The 16,271-nt window shown below is 30.2% G+C and overlaps 1 protein-coding gene across 1 annotated transcript in view; it reads left to right on the top strand.

The window, feature by feature from the left end:
• LOC119674907 (diacylglycerol kinase 1-like) overlaps positions 1-7,917 on the top strand; it is a 35,741-nt gene extending 27,824 nt beyond the window's left edge. The window contains exons 3-6 of the mRNA XM_038086064.1: positions 6,140-6,338; positions 6,535-6,684; positions 6,783-6,968; positions 7,904-7,917. Of these exons, the coding sequence (XP_037941992.1) occupies positions 6,140-6,338; positions 6,535-6,684; positions 6,783-6,968; positions 7,904-7,917 (549 nt within the window). The remainder of the gene's footprint in view (positions 1-6,139; positions 6,339-6,534; positions 6,685-6,782; positions 6,969-7,903) is intronic.
• Positions 7,918-16,271: the final 8,354 nt, after the last annotated feature.

Here is a 16,271-nt window from a genome sequence, read left to right as displayed (position 1 = left end):
ACGTGGAAGTACTTTAAATCGAAATCTGTAGTACAAAATTTCATCATTAATTTTATGTTTATCTCCCGCAGAATTTTAAATTGATTTTTAATGATAATTTGCTAAATAAATAAGTTGTGCTAAAACTTGTTAACTTATATCCAAACGTCTAAATCCATAATTAAAGTGAACACATAAAAGAATTAATAGCTTCTTCCAGTTGCATTTTGAGCTGTACGTGGTTTTCATACTTAATAGAAACTCATAATTTCTTCCAATGCACATTATGTGATAAATTTTTTTTTTTGAAGTTATAGCAAACTTTACTCTAACAGAACGTAGAAGAAAACTATAAGATGTTGATACACGCAAGCTATATACGACACGTATTCTTATCGTTCTTATCCTTTTAGTTTTAACCTCAGCTCTTGGCACTAAAAAGCTTTAAAGTTTTTCTTTTAAGCGCAGAATATTTTATGCAGATATCTTTAGTGTCTTAAACGTGAAATTTGTGTTGTCTGATGTAAGCAAAATCCTCTGATGGAAATTACTTGAGAGTACTCATTTCGAGGTGTGAGTTTCACATGCATACTATATAAGTTGGTATGTTGACATTTCATTTACCCAAGTAATAGCTGCCAGATATTTGAGTTTTAGTGCTGTGACTGACAGCAAATCTGCATTTTGCTGTACTTATACGTCCAAGAGTTCTGTCCGTCTACGTTGCTCCAGCACATGTATTTTATTACTTGTAAATATTGCAGATTTCTATCTGTGCGCACTACAAATAGCTAGATCCATTCCAAAATTCGTGTGCCACACACATAAGTGCAAATCACAGATTTCTCTTCGTATACATCTTATCTCATCCCATTATATTTTATTATTACATTTTTATGTTTATATTTTGTGAATTTAAGACATTTCCTGACACGTAGCAAAGCAATAAAAATATTTTATTCGCATTTCTTGAATTTTGTTGTTGAGCTATGCAAAAAGTATTTATCTATTCGGATTTTGCGCTTATTGCTTTTCCTCAGAACAGTACTGAGAACTGAAAAGAACCGAAAAAAACTGAAAATTCTGAAAATCAAACAATTTGTGAACAATAAACGAAATCTTTTGCTAAAACGCTTACACTTATTGACAGTTAAAAGTCAATAAAGTGAAGCGATTCCTAAATTTTATTGTTAATAATGCGCTATTATATAATTTAAAAAGATTTTCAACAAAAGATTTTATTTACCATTCTCTAGCAATCAAATATTCCTCAATTTATTATGGTCTGTAATATTCCCACCAAGAGAAAATGCGAAAAAAAATCACATTTCCTTTTTAAAATAAATATAAAAAAAATATTCTTTTTTCTAGAAGGATGTTAATAAATTATTTTTCTTGGAATGTCAATTTATTGTTATATTTTTAGTTATTTTACTTCGATTTTTAACAGCAGTTATATGTAGTTTTAAAGGACTGCATAGCCAAAATTAATAAACAATAAAAAAATCTATATTGCACACAAGGATTATTATGTTTCCTATAAAAATCAATGACTTTCAAACAAATTATGAGCCTTAACGAATCTAAATATGATTTTTGGAGAAGATCTTACAACTGAATAAGATCATCTAGCAGTTATTTAATATAGCTGGTGTGAATCACTTTCTTTCTTACCCTTATAACTACAGCAAGATTGATGCAATAGAAATATTCCTCATTACTTTAACTACCAGGTGTACCGGTATGAAGTGAGCGTAAAGATACAAATGTTCCGACAGGGAAAAATGTCGAATTTTGTACCAGAAAGTGATGATTTGCGGAAAGCATTAATTTTTTGTTTTCATTTGAAGAAAAGTTGTGCAGAGTCGCATCGAATGCTTGTCGAGGCATATGGTGATCATGCTCTATCAGAAGCAACATGCAAAAGATGGTTTCAACGGTTCAGAAATAATGATTTTGATGTGAGAAATGAAGAACGTGGAAGACCGCCAAAAAAGTTTGAAGACGCCGAATTGCAGACGATATTGGATGGAGATGACACTTTGGGTCAAAAGCAAATTGCAGAAATGTTAAATGTTGCACAACAAACAATTTCTGACCGTTTAAAAGCTATGGGAAAGATCCAAAAGTGTGGAAAATGGGTGCCACATGAATTGAATGAAAGACAGATGGAAAACCGAAAAAACACTTGTGAAATTTTGAACCATGCATTGATCGAGAAACGACCAGAATCGGCCATAAGACACGGCAAGGTAAGTCTGCTCCATGACAATGCACCTGCACACAAAGCAAAACGGGTTCAGGATGCAATCAAAACACTTGGCTTGGAGCTGCTACCCCACCCGCCGTATTCAGCAGACTTGGTTCCTTCCGACTACCATTTGTTTTCATCGATGGGACACGCATTGGCTGAGCAGCACTTTGATTCTTACGAGGAGGTCGAAAATTGGGTGTCTGGTTGGTTTGCTTGAAAAGACGAACAATTTTTTTGGCGTGGTATCCACAAATTGCTAGAAAGGTGGTCAAAATGTGTAGAAAGCAATGGCTAATACTTTGAATAAAATATTTTTTACTTTCCTATTAATAATTAGTGTTTTATTTTCACCAAAAACCGCTCATTTCATACCGGTACTGCATCTTTATGCAGTATCTGCATCTTTATTGGACTAGCCGTTGGAGTTTTTGTATAATTTCATCATCATTGTATCATCCCATTCTACATATCATTCATTTAGTCTTCATAGGTACAGTCCTAACTTAAGTAACCTACAATTTGGACTTATAGCACAGTACCATGTAAAAATAAGCATGGACTTAGATCAACTGGAACTTTGTAATGCTGGTCTTTTAACTATAAAATTATGGTAGCACGTTTCATTTATTATTATAATTATGGTAATCACAAAAGTGATGTAATATGATACCATTATAGAAGGAACTGCCTACATAAAATCCTATAATAAAACAATCTGGATCCAAAACCAATTTAAAGACTTAGTCTTACATAAGAAACATGATAAAGAGTTAACTCTTTAGTGTAAAACAAATATTCCATTCTTTCACTTATGCTCTTATGCTGACAAATTTTGGAATTATCATGTAGTCTCGTTACCTCCATACATATCAATGGTCTGTATGAATGGACGTCTGCAGATTTACACAACTTCTTATTAAACCACTTAAGAGAATGCTTCTTTGTTTGTCGTCTATTTCAAGCCAAAATTGTCTTAACATGTGGCTACTTTCTTCTGTTTGCCAATCAGTGTATATTTTTGAAAAAATAAAACCGATATACCAATCACAGATGTTGCGTTATTCAAAACGATTGCATCATATCTAGTCAAAATATATGCCCTATAACATCGTCAATACCAAAGTTTTCAAAAGGCATATCAGCAGGCCTTACGTGAAAATCATTTAAAGATGAGCGGTACAACACCAATGATTTTGAGAGAGATCCTTACTTATATCATTCAAAGACGAGTAGTACAACACTAGGGATTTTGACATCATCACTAGACTTTTAAATAATTTGATAGCAACTTGATTATGCATAAATAAAAAAGTTTTGTAGTATTGTAGTATTTCTTATGCTAGAATTATAGTAATCTTTGAAACAGCTTAGACGGTAAGGTGTAATTTGATATTCTGTAGCAATATTTATATATACCCGGACAGTCAAGTTGCCACCAAATCACTCACTTAGTTATAGCTATCCATAATACAAATAAGAAGGCAAGGAATCCTTTTTTTTAACATGAAAATTTCTCTAATCAACTGAGAGTCTGAAGCTAAGTGATGGATTTAGTAGCAACGTGGATATCCATTATTTTAATTCTCTATGTTAACATTTTCAATACAAATTATTTAAGATCTCTTGGGCGTAATGCAGCAAGAGTTTGGCTATCCGTAAGTAAATAAACATTGATTTACTTTGTCGTATCATACCTTACCATTTCAGCATGGGTGCCTTTAACTTTAGCAAGGAAACGAATATAATATTTGAGTAGTCTGAACCACAGTAGCTGAGTTGATACTGGGGTTGGCTATTCGCTAATATAAAGACGCTGTTTAACAATATTGTATACCACCTTACACCACGTCAAACTTTTTATAGAGGGCTTTAAATTTAGCATGGAAAGTTCAGGCTTCAGAACTCTACATTAGTTCGAAAGTCTTGAGCTGAAAGAGCAATTAAGAAGCTTGTATTTTTCCTCATATGAACGAATACCGAAAATATTATGTCAAACTCATTTTAGTTCCATAGACAAGTAGCAGTTAAAACATCATTACGTCCTTTGGAGAGGTTTTGCCTAATTCCGTTATAAATGAATAGGCAGTTGATAAGTCTTAGTCTGTCTAGACTATCACTGAGATACAGACTTGGTTCTGCTGTTTCCTTTTCTTCGTAACAAAGTCTGCAGCTATTCTCTCTTGTAATACCTAGGTTCGATGAATGCTTTTTTATACCAAAGTGTCCAGTGAGAAATCCTGTGACAAGTCGTATGCTATTTCTGTTTAGCATTAAAAGCTTCCTTGGTCTGGCATTTGATCGATTTGGCGTGAATTCTTTAGCTTTCCTGCAAGCAATTGTATTAACCCAATTAGTCCGAGCTGCCCTTTCCAATCATTCATTAATTTTAAGTTTGGAAAAGTTTCATGTAGGACCGCAAATTGGTTGTGGCCCAATATAATATGAGGCTGACTGTTTCCTCTTTGAGTTCCATTTTCACGCAACAGTGGAAAGAGTTTGTATTGCATTTCTTTTCAAAACTGTAGTTAAGTTAATATAAATAATATATATGCTGCTTAGTTAGTGACTGCTAGTTATATAACTGCTGCTTAGTTAGTGAGAGACCTCGATTTTGAAACTTTAATATTGTGTTAAACTTAAGTTTAACCGCCGACATGTTAGTAAGGATTGCAGATGAGTGGGTTTTACTTTGGTTATTATTATTACTGCGACCTGAAAGATCTATTGTGCCCCTTACTCGGGTTAGAGTGTTTTTCCAAGTCCGATTTCTTTAATGAACGACAGTATACAGCCTACCTTTCCTAGTCTTGAATCTTTATGTTCCATGAAATACCCTCTTAGGCATTTCTTCCGCTTGTGCATCAGTGCCGGGCACTCCCCAAGCACGTGGTATGCAATTTCTCTTTCTTCTCTATAGTATCTGCAGTCTGAGTTGGATTGAACTCCTAACTTCGACAGGTGATTATTCATTCTACAGTGACCGGTCAATAATCTCGTAATAATTCTTAGGTTGTTGTAACTTTTGTTATATTGTGCCTTAATTTATTGATTATTGAACATTGTTATCTCATATTTCGTTCATTCTTGAAATTTTAAAATCAAAACAAAAATTTAATTTGTTATTGAGTGAAATACTTAATGGCACACAATAAACATAAATCGCTTATAAGTACTAAATAAAATATTGTTAGAGCAAAACGATTGCACACATTGAGTTTCCTAACCATCATTTCCTAAGTGTCATTTCCAGTAACTCGAAACGTTCTTCACAAAGGCGATGTTAAACGATTTTGGATTGTGTGCTTGCTTTCATAAGTAACTCAAGTATAAATAAAAATACTTAATTTAAGGAAACAAACTTCCTGCGAGTGCAGTTCATGTACACCAAAGCACATATGAGTCTGTCTGCAGTTGGATTTTTTTATGAAAACAGTTGGTATTTCTACAAAAAAAAAACAAAAACAAAAAAAGAAAAAAACTTTCTTTTTTATATTTTACTGCAATAATATATTTTACAATTGTGAAATTTATTTTCTTTTCTATATAAAAATACATTAGGTTTTATGCTTCAGAAATTCAGAAATTGCAAATAAAACAAAGTTTTATACTTAAATGCAAGAACTAAAATGACTGTTGTAAAATAATACACTTTTATGGGTCCTATTGCAGTGAAGTATTTTTAAGTAATTTTAAATTACATTTTAAATTTGGCAGCTATAAATCATTTGCACATATTTTCAATTTAATTATACTTGATATCGCACTTGAATCACAAAAGCACTAAGTATCTCGCAGACACATTTAACATTTCTAAGCAATTTAGTTAAATTCTAAAATGTCAAACAATCACAAAGTTAATATTATCGTATTTTATTCGCTTCTTTCGATTTGAAAATATGCTTACAGGACATTGATTACGATGGCTTTCGTTACTTTCTGGATGCCTTTCTCGATTGTGAAACCCCAGCAGATTTGGTTAAACATTTATTTGTGTCCTTTCTCAAGCCCAATGTCACGCAATCACAATTGCATGGTAAGGCACTCAATCAAATGGCGGCCATTAGCAGCACGACTGCCTGCGCCCCAGTCACCTCCCACACAAAGGGTAAGTATTTTAGCAGCGACAAATATAAAAAATTGCCGTAAGTATAAAAATAATTCGAGTCACTGGTATGCATATAAAACATTTGTAAAAAATTCATTTATCAGCGCCGCTAAGGCAACGTATGTTTTATTGTATTCCATGTCCCATTCATTTGTTTCCTTTATCTAAGCTTGTGCCTTTTTTTTTATTGGAACAGGCTCTATACCCAACATTAATAGCATTTCGGAAATTACGCCAAGCCTGCCGCAAAGTGAACCACGCAATTCTTTTGTAGATAAAATTCATGGCATAACTGATAAATTGCATTCGTTAGGTGGTCACCTCACTCATGATCCAAGCAAAACGGGTAAGCATTGACGGCTAACAATGTTACTCATACGTTAGCTTTAAATACTTTTAATTTCCGCACAATTCCAAATTAATCACATTTCAAATGCATTTCAGGCAGTGTACATCCTATGGTAACAGTGACACCTAGTCCTTTGGCTGGTGGTCCTAGCATATTTCAAACAACAACGACAGCCCATCGTTCCATTGACTCCAGCCCATCGCATTCTCAAACAAATCATTCGCAAATGTCACGCAACTCATCCAAGAAGAGCAACAACTCAGTTAACTGCAAAATTGATGGTAAGTGCACATACTATATGAAATTTGTTAGTCCTGCCAAATGCATAACATGTCAACTGCAGCATACCATATGAGCTCAGAAATTACGGGCTCGTGTCGAGAGATGTGACGACATTTGCTTCAAAATTCAAACTAATTACAGCTTGTCTGATGTGGTGCAATTTGTAGTTACGATAACATTTGATTGCTGCAAATTAAAAGCTTCATCCACATAATCCAGCATTATTTGTATCTGACAGACGAGCACTGTTTCGAATGATATGGATGCCAATATACATATTCTACTAGCACCGGCGGCAGCGGCATTCAATTCGAGTTGCGGTTTGGCTTGAATTTGCTAAGCTTTTATTTTAAATTTTATTGACTGCAGCTACGCTGGGACTTATTTGTATGAAATTAGGTTTATTAAGTCAACGTCATAGCACTGCAAATATAAAGTAATTTTGTTCTATTTCAACCCTACACCAGAGGCTATTTTAATGAAATTGGCAGAGGTGCATCCTCTAGTTACCATAATTAAATTCCATTCTTCATGAAGCATGACTATGATTCCATAAAATTTATGAATAGTTGTCCAGAACTATATCATCAGTTTTCTAAAATTGGAGAAGTTTTTTTTTTGTGAAGAGAATAAAAGCTGTTATTTACAGTACTTGGTACATATTGAACCTAATCCTTGCATTTAGGATTGATAATATGTGAATGCTGTACTGCGAGTAATACATTTTAGTTAATTATTTGTAAATATGACTACAATTATATTAGCTTATTCAATACATTGAATACAATTTATAGTAAAATTAATAATGCTACTTAATTTATGATTTGATAAGTTGTTATTATTCAAAGGCGACTGAAAAATTTGGAAGAACAATACTATATTTATAATTTCCAAAGTCTTACTTTAATCTTATAAATTCATAACTTGAATTTAGATAATGGTACTTGATAATTAAAAATAATTAAAAAAATTTGTAGTTGCTATTCGTAGAGTTTTAATTATCTTCATCTTTGTTAAAACAGTCTAAGAATCTAAAAAGAATCTAAGCTAGTGGAAGAATCTAAGCTAGCATGGAAGGGTTCCACTTTCATCAATTTGTTGGTTTTTCTGTCTCTAGCTACTGATGTCTATTTTTTGTAGTCACTCTTGATTTCATGTAAAAATTTGTGTTAAGTTGAAAAAAAATAAACGAGCTTTAGAGATCTCATTTTTCAGTTAGTATTGTACTTAAATCATCACAGCTTAAATTTTGAATAACTGAAACATAAATTAGACTAATTCTTCGTAAGTCCTTAAATAAGTCATTACACAAACCTCATTTTATTTTTCCGTCTCTGTTGACGTGGTTATGGAAACTGTTAATTTTTTTCCTTTATAATAAAGAATGACTTGGCCACAGCTAAGTTTCTTATAATACATAATGTTTCCAATCCAGTTCTAAGTTCAATTTTTTGGTTGGACAACACCTGAGTTATTCTGTGTTAAATCACAAACCTCAACCTCTTAATTAATAACACATCACACTTTTTTAATCTTTTACTTCTTTCCTTATCTATTGAGTCTCATCATCACTTAGCTGTGGAAAGTACTAAACTGTCTTTACTCTTTGATGAAGTAGCTGGAAGATCTAATCATCTTAAACTAGTTATAAAATTCTTTGCTTGCTCTTACTAATCATAATTTTTAAGTATTACTGAAAAATGCCATCTAGATGACAGTAAATTTAATTGTAATAAATAATATATTTACCATATAAAAGGTTTCTGGTCTTGATCTTTGATGAAGTGGCAAGATGATCTAATAATTTTAAACTAGTTATAAAATCCGTTCCTTTTTCTAACTACGCATTATTTTTAAATATTTTTGGGAAATGTCATCTATAGATTAATCGTAGAAGCTTTAATAATAATTTATTATTTTTAAATATTTATTATTATTTATTTAATAATAATTTATTATTTATATATAAATTCCTGTTCTTGCTCTTTGGTGAAGTGGTAGGAGATTCTTCATATATTAAATTAATTATAATATCGATTGATTGCCCTCATTTAGCATTTTTCTTAAATTTAGGTAATTTAATAAAATGTCATCTATAAATTAATTGCAAAAATGTTAATTATAATTTATTATTAATTTCTATAAGGTTCATTTCTGCAGAGTCAAGACAGTGAATAGTGTTCTTGCAGCAAAAAATCGTGTTCACTATAAACCATTTCTCTTGAGAGATGTCTGATTATCTTATCTGTGCGATAGGTTGCAGCATTCTTACAGTGTAATTAACTTATTTATTCTATTTATATCATTTACTATGTTCAGACATCAGACACCTTAATTTCGCAAAAATCTTAATTTCGTCTTCGTTTCAGCGATATTAAGTTGTTTTTTCCATACATAATTCAGTTTTAAGGTTAGAACGAAATTAAGGAAAATGGCCTTAATTTCGTTAAAACAAAGACTGAAATTAAGAGAAATTTCGATTTCAACTATGCGTAATATAAATTTTAAACAAAGATAAAGATGAAATTAAGTAAAGTGACATTTTTTTAAATAAATTTCAGTGACAGTTTTAATAAAACGGGGAAAATATTTTGAAGGTAGTGCAAATTTTTAAATTTGAATTTAGAAAAAGAAATGTAACTGATATTCATTTAAAATAGAGTGAAAAATAATAAATCACAAACCTGAAATCCACTAAAGCTAATAAAACTATTGAATGCCATTATTTTTTAGTTATAATAATCAACTCTTAAAATTTCCCAGATACAAATGGTGTTTGGGGCATGTAATTTGTAATATTCGATTTGTAAATAAAAAACAAATGATTTCCTTAATTTGTGGCAGTATGAACACTTTCGAAATTAACTTAATTTCATTTTCACGAAATTAAGATAATTTGAATGTCTGAACATGGGATTTATTTGTTTGCGTATTCAATTATAGAAACTCTATTTATCAATTTATACTACTCATTGTTTATTTTATTCTGTATGTCCTACCTATTTTGATCTCTCAAAGGGTCCAAAGTCTTCTGCATTATTATCGTCTTAATATTCTTAATTAAAATATAATTTATATGTATGAAACCAATTGAAGTAATAATCAAATAATTGGTCCAAACCCATTCTAATAATATCCTAATCTCCTAATATTTATATAATCATCATCCTAATAATTTTTATTAAAACTTAATTTATATGTAAAAAACCAATTAAATTAATTACAAAATAATTTCAATAAAATTGAATTTATGTATTTACACATGAAAAATTGATGAACTCATCTTTTGTTAAAATAAATCTGCTTTAAATGCATTTTCAGTTTATTTAATAAATTAAAATTATTGAAATTGTGTGCGAAACTTGAAAGATGAAAATAAAAATTTTTACTCAAGTAAACATGAAAACAAATAAACCATCAAGAAACTTAGTTGATTTGTGACCATAAATTTCAATTTACATAAATAAACTTAAAATATGTGCAAGAGTACGTAAGCTGAAGCGGAAATACTAGCGCCATGATACAATAATTCCACATCCTGTTTTAAAATAAAAGAAAAATATACAAAACGTAAAAACATAGAAAACAAGAAATATTTTATTCCTTAGTTCCGCTGCATTTGAGATTGCAGCAGTGACAGCAGTGCAACCAATACAAAAAAAAAACAAAAAAAGAAATAGTTACTGACTACAAATTGCTTCTTGCGCTATGTCGCTTCTGAGACAAGGAAACTGGAATCTCTTCATGCTGCCAGATGATTCTGAAACTGTCACTATTTCTACTGTGTAGCACAGAAGTGCGTCGTACTGTGTGCAATAATGCAGTATGCAACTTGCATGCAATGTATGCGCATATAAATTTGATAAAATTCAATTTAATGATGCAAAAATTTTTGTTTCTATTTATTTTCCAGGGAGAACTTAGGGAAAAAAATTACAACAGAAAAAAGAATTATTATTGCAGCATATTTTAACACAGCTTCGAAATTTCTTTAGTTATTTAAACTAAAACGCATTTGAGGGCATTAATAAAATTTTTGAAATTCTCGTGTTGGAATTTGTTCGCACACAGAATGCTAAGCAGAACATTGAAGATAACCGACGCCAACAGTTGAGGACGTGCCTAATTTTTTGAAATTTTGATATATTTCGTGTACACAAATAAACAAAGTAAAAAAAAATAGAATAAATTTTTACGAGTTGCCATTATTTATAAATGAAACTAACTGCAAATATGTTCCACATTTGCGTTTACTCTAGCGATAAAAAAGGAAACAGGCAAACTAGAGCAAATGAAGTAGGCCATTAAGTCGGGCAGATATTCACATTCCGCTGGCCTTTAAAGTTGAAAGTATAATTTGGTCTCTAATTTAAATGCCAAACAAATATAAATTCAATATAAAAGCCTGTAAATTTAAAATCAAACAACAACAACAACAACAATACTCCCGAATTGTATGAGATAAGAGCTTTATGCAATGCAAGCAATTAAAATAACATCCGTGTAATTTTTCAAACCGTTTAATGCGCCTGAAGGTATGCAATGAAATTTGAAAAATTGCATTCTATTCACGTTATTGAACAAAATTTACATTTTGATTTAAATAAATTCGACTTTAGAAACATTTTAAATAAATTTATTTGCAATTTAGCACGAAATTTTAGCACTCAAAACAAATTGGGACAAATTTAAGAATTTTCAAGTATAATTCTTCCAATCATTTTAATACCCACATCTAACGGATACAGCTTATATCAATTAGAGAGGAGTTGGTATAAATACTTAAACATTTGGAATATGTATGAAATGTAATCGACTTAGCACAATTCCACAGTATACGTAATTGAAATACGTAATCATTTAGATGCCATTCGGAATGGAATTGAATTATTAACAATTCTTCCATTCCATTTATAAAGAACACTGGAGTGAATTTAAAGAAGTGTGTCCTACACAATTTTTATAATTGTATACTATATGGAACTATAATGGTACTATATGGAACTATAAAATAAATATATGATAACAAAATTTTTGGAAATATACGTAAATAACAAAAATATGTGTTAGTTTTACATACTAATTAAAAGTACCTCGTTACAATTTCATTTACGGAAACAATTTGAGTCACCACTTAACAATGTTTTTCTGGATCTAAAATATTTAATTGTGAAATATTGAGACGGAATATAATAATAGATACGTCGTGACATCTAGTAAATAAGCCCTGGCAACTTATTCAGAGCCCCCTTGAAATAGTTTACAAATCATTATATATTCCATAATGTTTATATAAAATAATTTGTAATGAAATGTTATTAGTCTGCAAGATTCTAACACTTAATGTTAGGCTGTAATTTAAAGCGATTTAAAAAAGACATATTGTTAAATAAAAAAAATTAAGAAATTATTGAAGTTTTCAAAAAATAGTGAACTACAATAACAAAGATTCATTTTTATATTGTTTTAATTAATTAAGTTTTTGGCTGACCATACAAATGTTTTGAATATTGTCAAGTACCCATCATCAGTGGTCTTGGAAATAATTATTGTATTTAATTATTCGTAAATACTTGCAGACCAGGTATCGAACTCATGCCCTGCCAAATTTAAAACTCAGAGTCAGCGCACCTCAACCAGCTGACCAAAAGCCGATCGGTAAATATTAAAATGATGTAATTAGTTTTTAGTAAGAAATTAGTAAAACTTTGTAAAACAAATAAAAAATTAGTAAAGAAAATTACAGCTACCTATAGTAGTTCAATTTTAAGCGATGAAAAAAATTAAATAACTGAACATAAATATTTGTGGATTAAATTAGATAATACTGGTATGGTGATCCTAAGAATCCATTTAGATCTATTATATCATTGTAATATCATTTAAGAATTCAGAAGTTTAAAAATTATCTTGACCCTTTGACAGAAAATCAAATGCTCTTTAGAGAGATAGACAAGATAGAAGTCAACATCGGTCAATATACGCTCTTTAGAGAGATAGACAAGATAGAAGTCAACATCGGTTAATATACGATTATCTGCTGCTTAAAAATTGCTCTTTCATTCTAGTAAACCGTGAAGCATATATCCACATTTTCAAATATTATTGTCAGACAATTAATTTTTCAATGAAGCTGTTTTTATAGAATGTCGGATAAATATCAAACCTATAAAAAAATATTCTTGGTTTATCTAAGTTATACGGTGCCTGAAATTACACCACAAATAGTAAAACATGAAATGTAATAATGAGTGTCACTGGACTATACTAAACTTTTAAATTTTATTTTAAAAGCATATATTTTTTATATATAACTCCATAAACTTCACTACTTTATGAAAGATTTAACCTTTTCTTGAGTGAAGTGACTATTTTATAGTAAAAAGCTTTTTAGCAGTTTATGATAACATTTTCCTTATAGATCATATAATACACCACATAATAATTTAAAAAATTTCAGTGCGCAAAAGTTTACTAAGATCACAAAATAGTTATTTTTCTTTAATCTTCGTATTAAAAAAATAACTCAGTATTCTATGTCCCTTTGTAGCAGTAAACTGATTTGCTTTTCAACATAAAAAATATCTCCTTTTTTGAAGAAAATAAAAAGTTAAAGTAAATAAATAAACTCCAGAAGTGTTCTATTAAATCTGCAAGGATTTTACTTCTTTCAAGCTCAGTTGTTTTGAAGTCATGCAGATAATGCACGTATTTAATTAATTTTGCTTAATATAAAATTAATTGTAAATTTAATTTAAAAATGGGAATGGTATTTTACAAAGGAATTTTGTTGTCTTCACAAAACTGGGTAAATAAAGTGATTACTCAGTAAATTTATTATTCCGGATTAATTCAAAATTCTTAAATGTGAACAGTTATGAACATTTAAACAGTAAATAAAGGATAGATTCAACGTTATTAGATTAAAACATAAAGTTTAAAATTTTTGTTTAAAGAAAAATATTTTTACAAGACAAAAAATATATCGTGTTATCTTAAAAGATATATCCAAATCCTTAATTGATATTTATGTACTAATTTTTATATACAGGGTGACTGACAAAAATTGCAACAAACTGCGCACCGAATTATCTGTCAAACTAATAATGAAAGAAAGCTTAAAATTAATTCATTTGACAGTTCATTGTCTTGTTTACAAGCGTACAAAGGAATTTTGATATACATATTTTTATATATATTTATTTATATAGCATTAAAATTTAACAATTAAAAATAAAAATATAATTAATTAATTCAATTATTCTACGGCTCATAAATGATTTCGTTCTAACATAAACAAAGCAAGTAAATTTGTTAATAAAACTTTCACAGTAAATTAACAAAACTTTAGAAAAATTTATGAACATAAAAGTCAAGTCGGCCTTGGGTCAGTTGCTTAAGTTGCGCTGACTCTGAGCTTCAAATTTGGCAGGACACTAATTCGTTTCTTGGTACTTACAGTCTCAATCAATTATTTATGAACAATTGAATACAAGAATTATTTCCAAGACCACTGATGATAGGCATTTGGCAATTCTCGAAACAGCTGTATGGTCAGCCAAAAATTTAATTAATTAAAAAATAATATAAAAACAATTTTTGTTATTGTAGCTCACTACTATGCGAAACTTCTTCATATATATTTATTATTTTATTATAAAAATATTATTAGCCTCTAAATTAAGAAAGTACAATACAAATAAATACATAAAAAAATTTATAAACTTACAAATCAGCAAATTTAAATCCGATAATAATTTCTCTAAATTATCTTATATAAAACGCAACTGATTTGCATGAAGATCAAAAAACTCTTGCTAATATTCGACTTTACAGATATTATCTCCATTGGTGTAGACGTTGATGTATGTATTACTTTTAATTAAATTTACAGTATAATTATTTTAATAAACAATTGTAAGTAAACTACTTACTATTAAAACTTGTAGTAAACTACAACCATCCAACAATATTTTTAAAGGTTATATTCAGTAAAAATCTGTGTCTTATTTATTAATCAAAAATATTCAAAATATGTTAAAATTGGGAGCTTAATTTTTTGGCATAGTAATGCAACAAATTTAACTCAATGCATTTCCGATGCAAAATTCAAAATAAACTTTATCCGATTTATATGGAAAGCAATTTGAATGTCATGAAATTTTCATTCTTTCAAAAGGTTTTCAATGATATTGGACTTCCAATTTATATCGGATTTAATTCGGATAATACAAAATTTTCATTTTCCTACAAATTTTCCTTAAACGCCTATATCTTTTGCATATACAACATGATTTAATACTGACTCCATAATTTTTCACGATCTTTTATGTTTTATGCTTCCAATTCTTCAAACATTTCGTACTAATGAAGTTCTACCACTTCTTTAATATCAAATGATATCTTCTGGAAAGTCGAACTCGCTTAAAATAGACTCTTTGTAGACTCTTTGTATAACGAAAGATATAATGTTATATCCTTTTGTTGTTTCAAATGCATTTTACCTATATGCTAAATTCATTATTTAGAGAGAATTCATTTTGATATTATATATAAAAGTACTTGATGATTGTTCATTAGTCAGAAGAATCGTTATATTGAATATTTCTTGAACTACAAGTCTACTTTTAATTCTTGTTCTTGCTCTCACTAGACACCCTAAACTTTAACTGACTATGAGTGACTACCAATAGCATTTGTTTTGTGCCACAAAAACTATATTAAAAACCTATAACTATAGCAACGTCACCAGAAAATGTCAAAAGAAGCTTTTTGAAGCGTTTATTATTTTATTATTCACTCCCGTGCGTTCGCTGGGCCATATTGGGCCATAACGAACTTTTTCCAACTGTCACGGTTTTTTGCCAGTTTTAATTTCTCCAAAGGTTTTTCCGCTTGCTGGGATTTCTTTCTCTAGTGTTCGCTTCCACATTTGCTTGGGCCTACCAGGTCTTCTGCTTCCTTGAGGATTCCATGTTAACGCTTGTTTGCAGATTTCACTGTCAAAAGCGCAGCTGTAGATTTCACTGAATAATATGTTTATGGGTTTCCACCATTCTGCAAATTGTTCGACGATGATCCATCCGCCATTCTGCAAATTGTTCAACGATGATCCTGGGAGTGTTAATTTGGTCCACGCACGAACGATTTGGTCTGAAGCCTGCTGTTGTCTACGAATACTGTCTTCGAGTTTAATGTTGATGCGGGACAGAAGAATATAAGTTAATATTTTTGAAGGAATTGACAGTAACATAATGCCTCTATAATTTCGGCATTGACTCAAGTCACCTTTCTTTGGTAAT

The sequence above is a fragment of the Teleopsis dalmanni genome, chromosome 2 (genome assembly GCF_002237135.1).
Source record: "Teleopsis dalmanni isolate 2A chromosome 2, ASM223713v2, whole genome shotgun sequence".
Taxonomy (NCBI): domain Eukaryota; kingdom Metazoa; phylum Arthropoda; class Insecta; order Diptera; family Diopsidae; genus Teleopsis; species Teleopsis dalmanni.
Note: the sequence above shows the minus strand (reverse complement) of the source record. Positions and strands in the feature narration are given on the sequence as shown.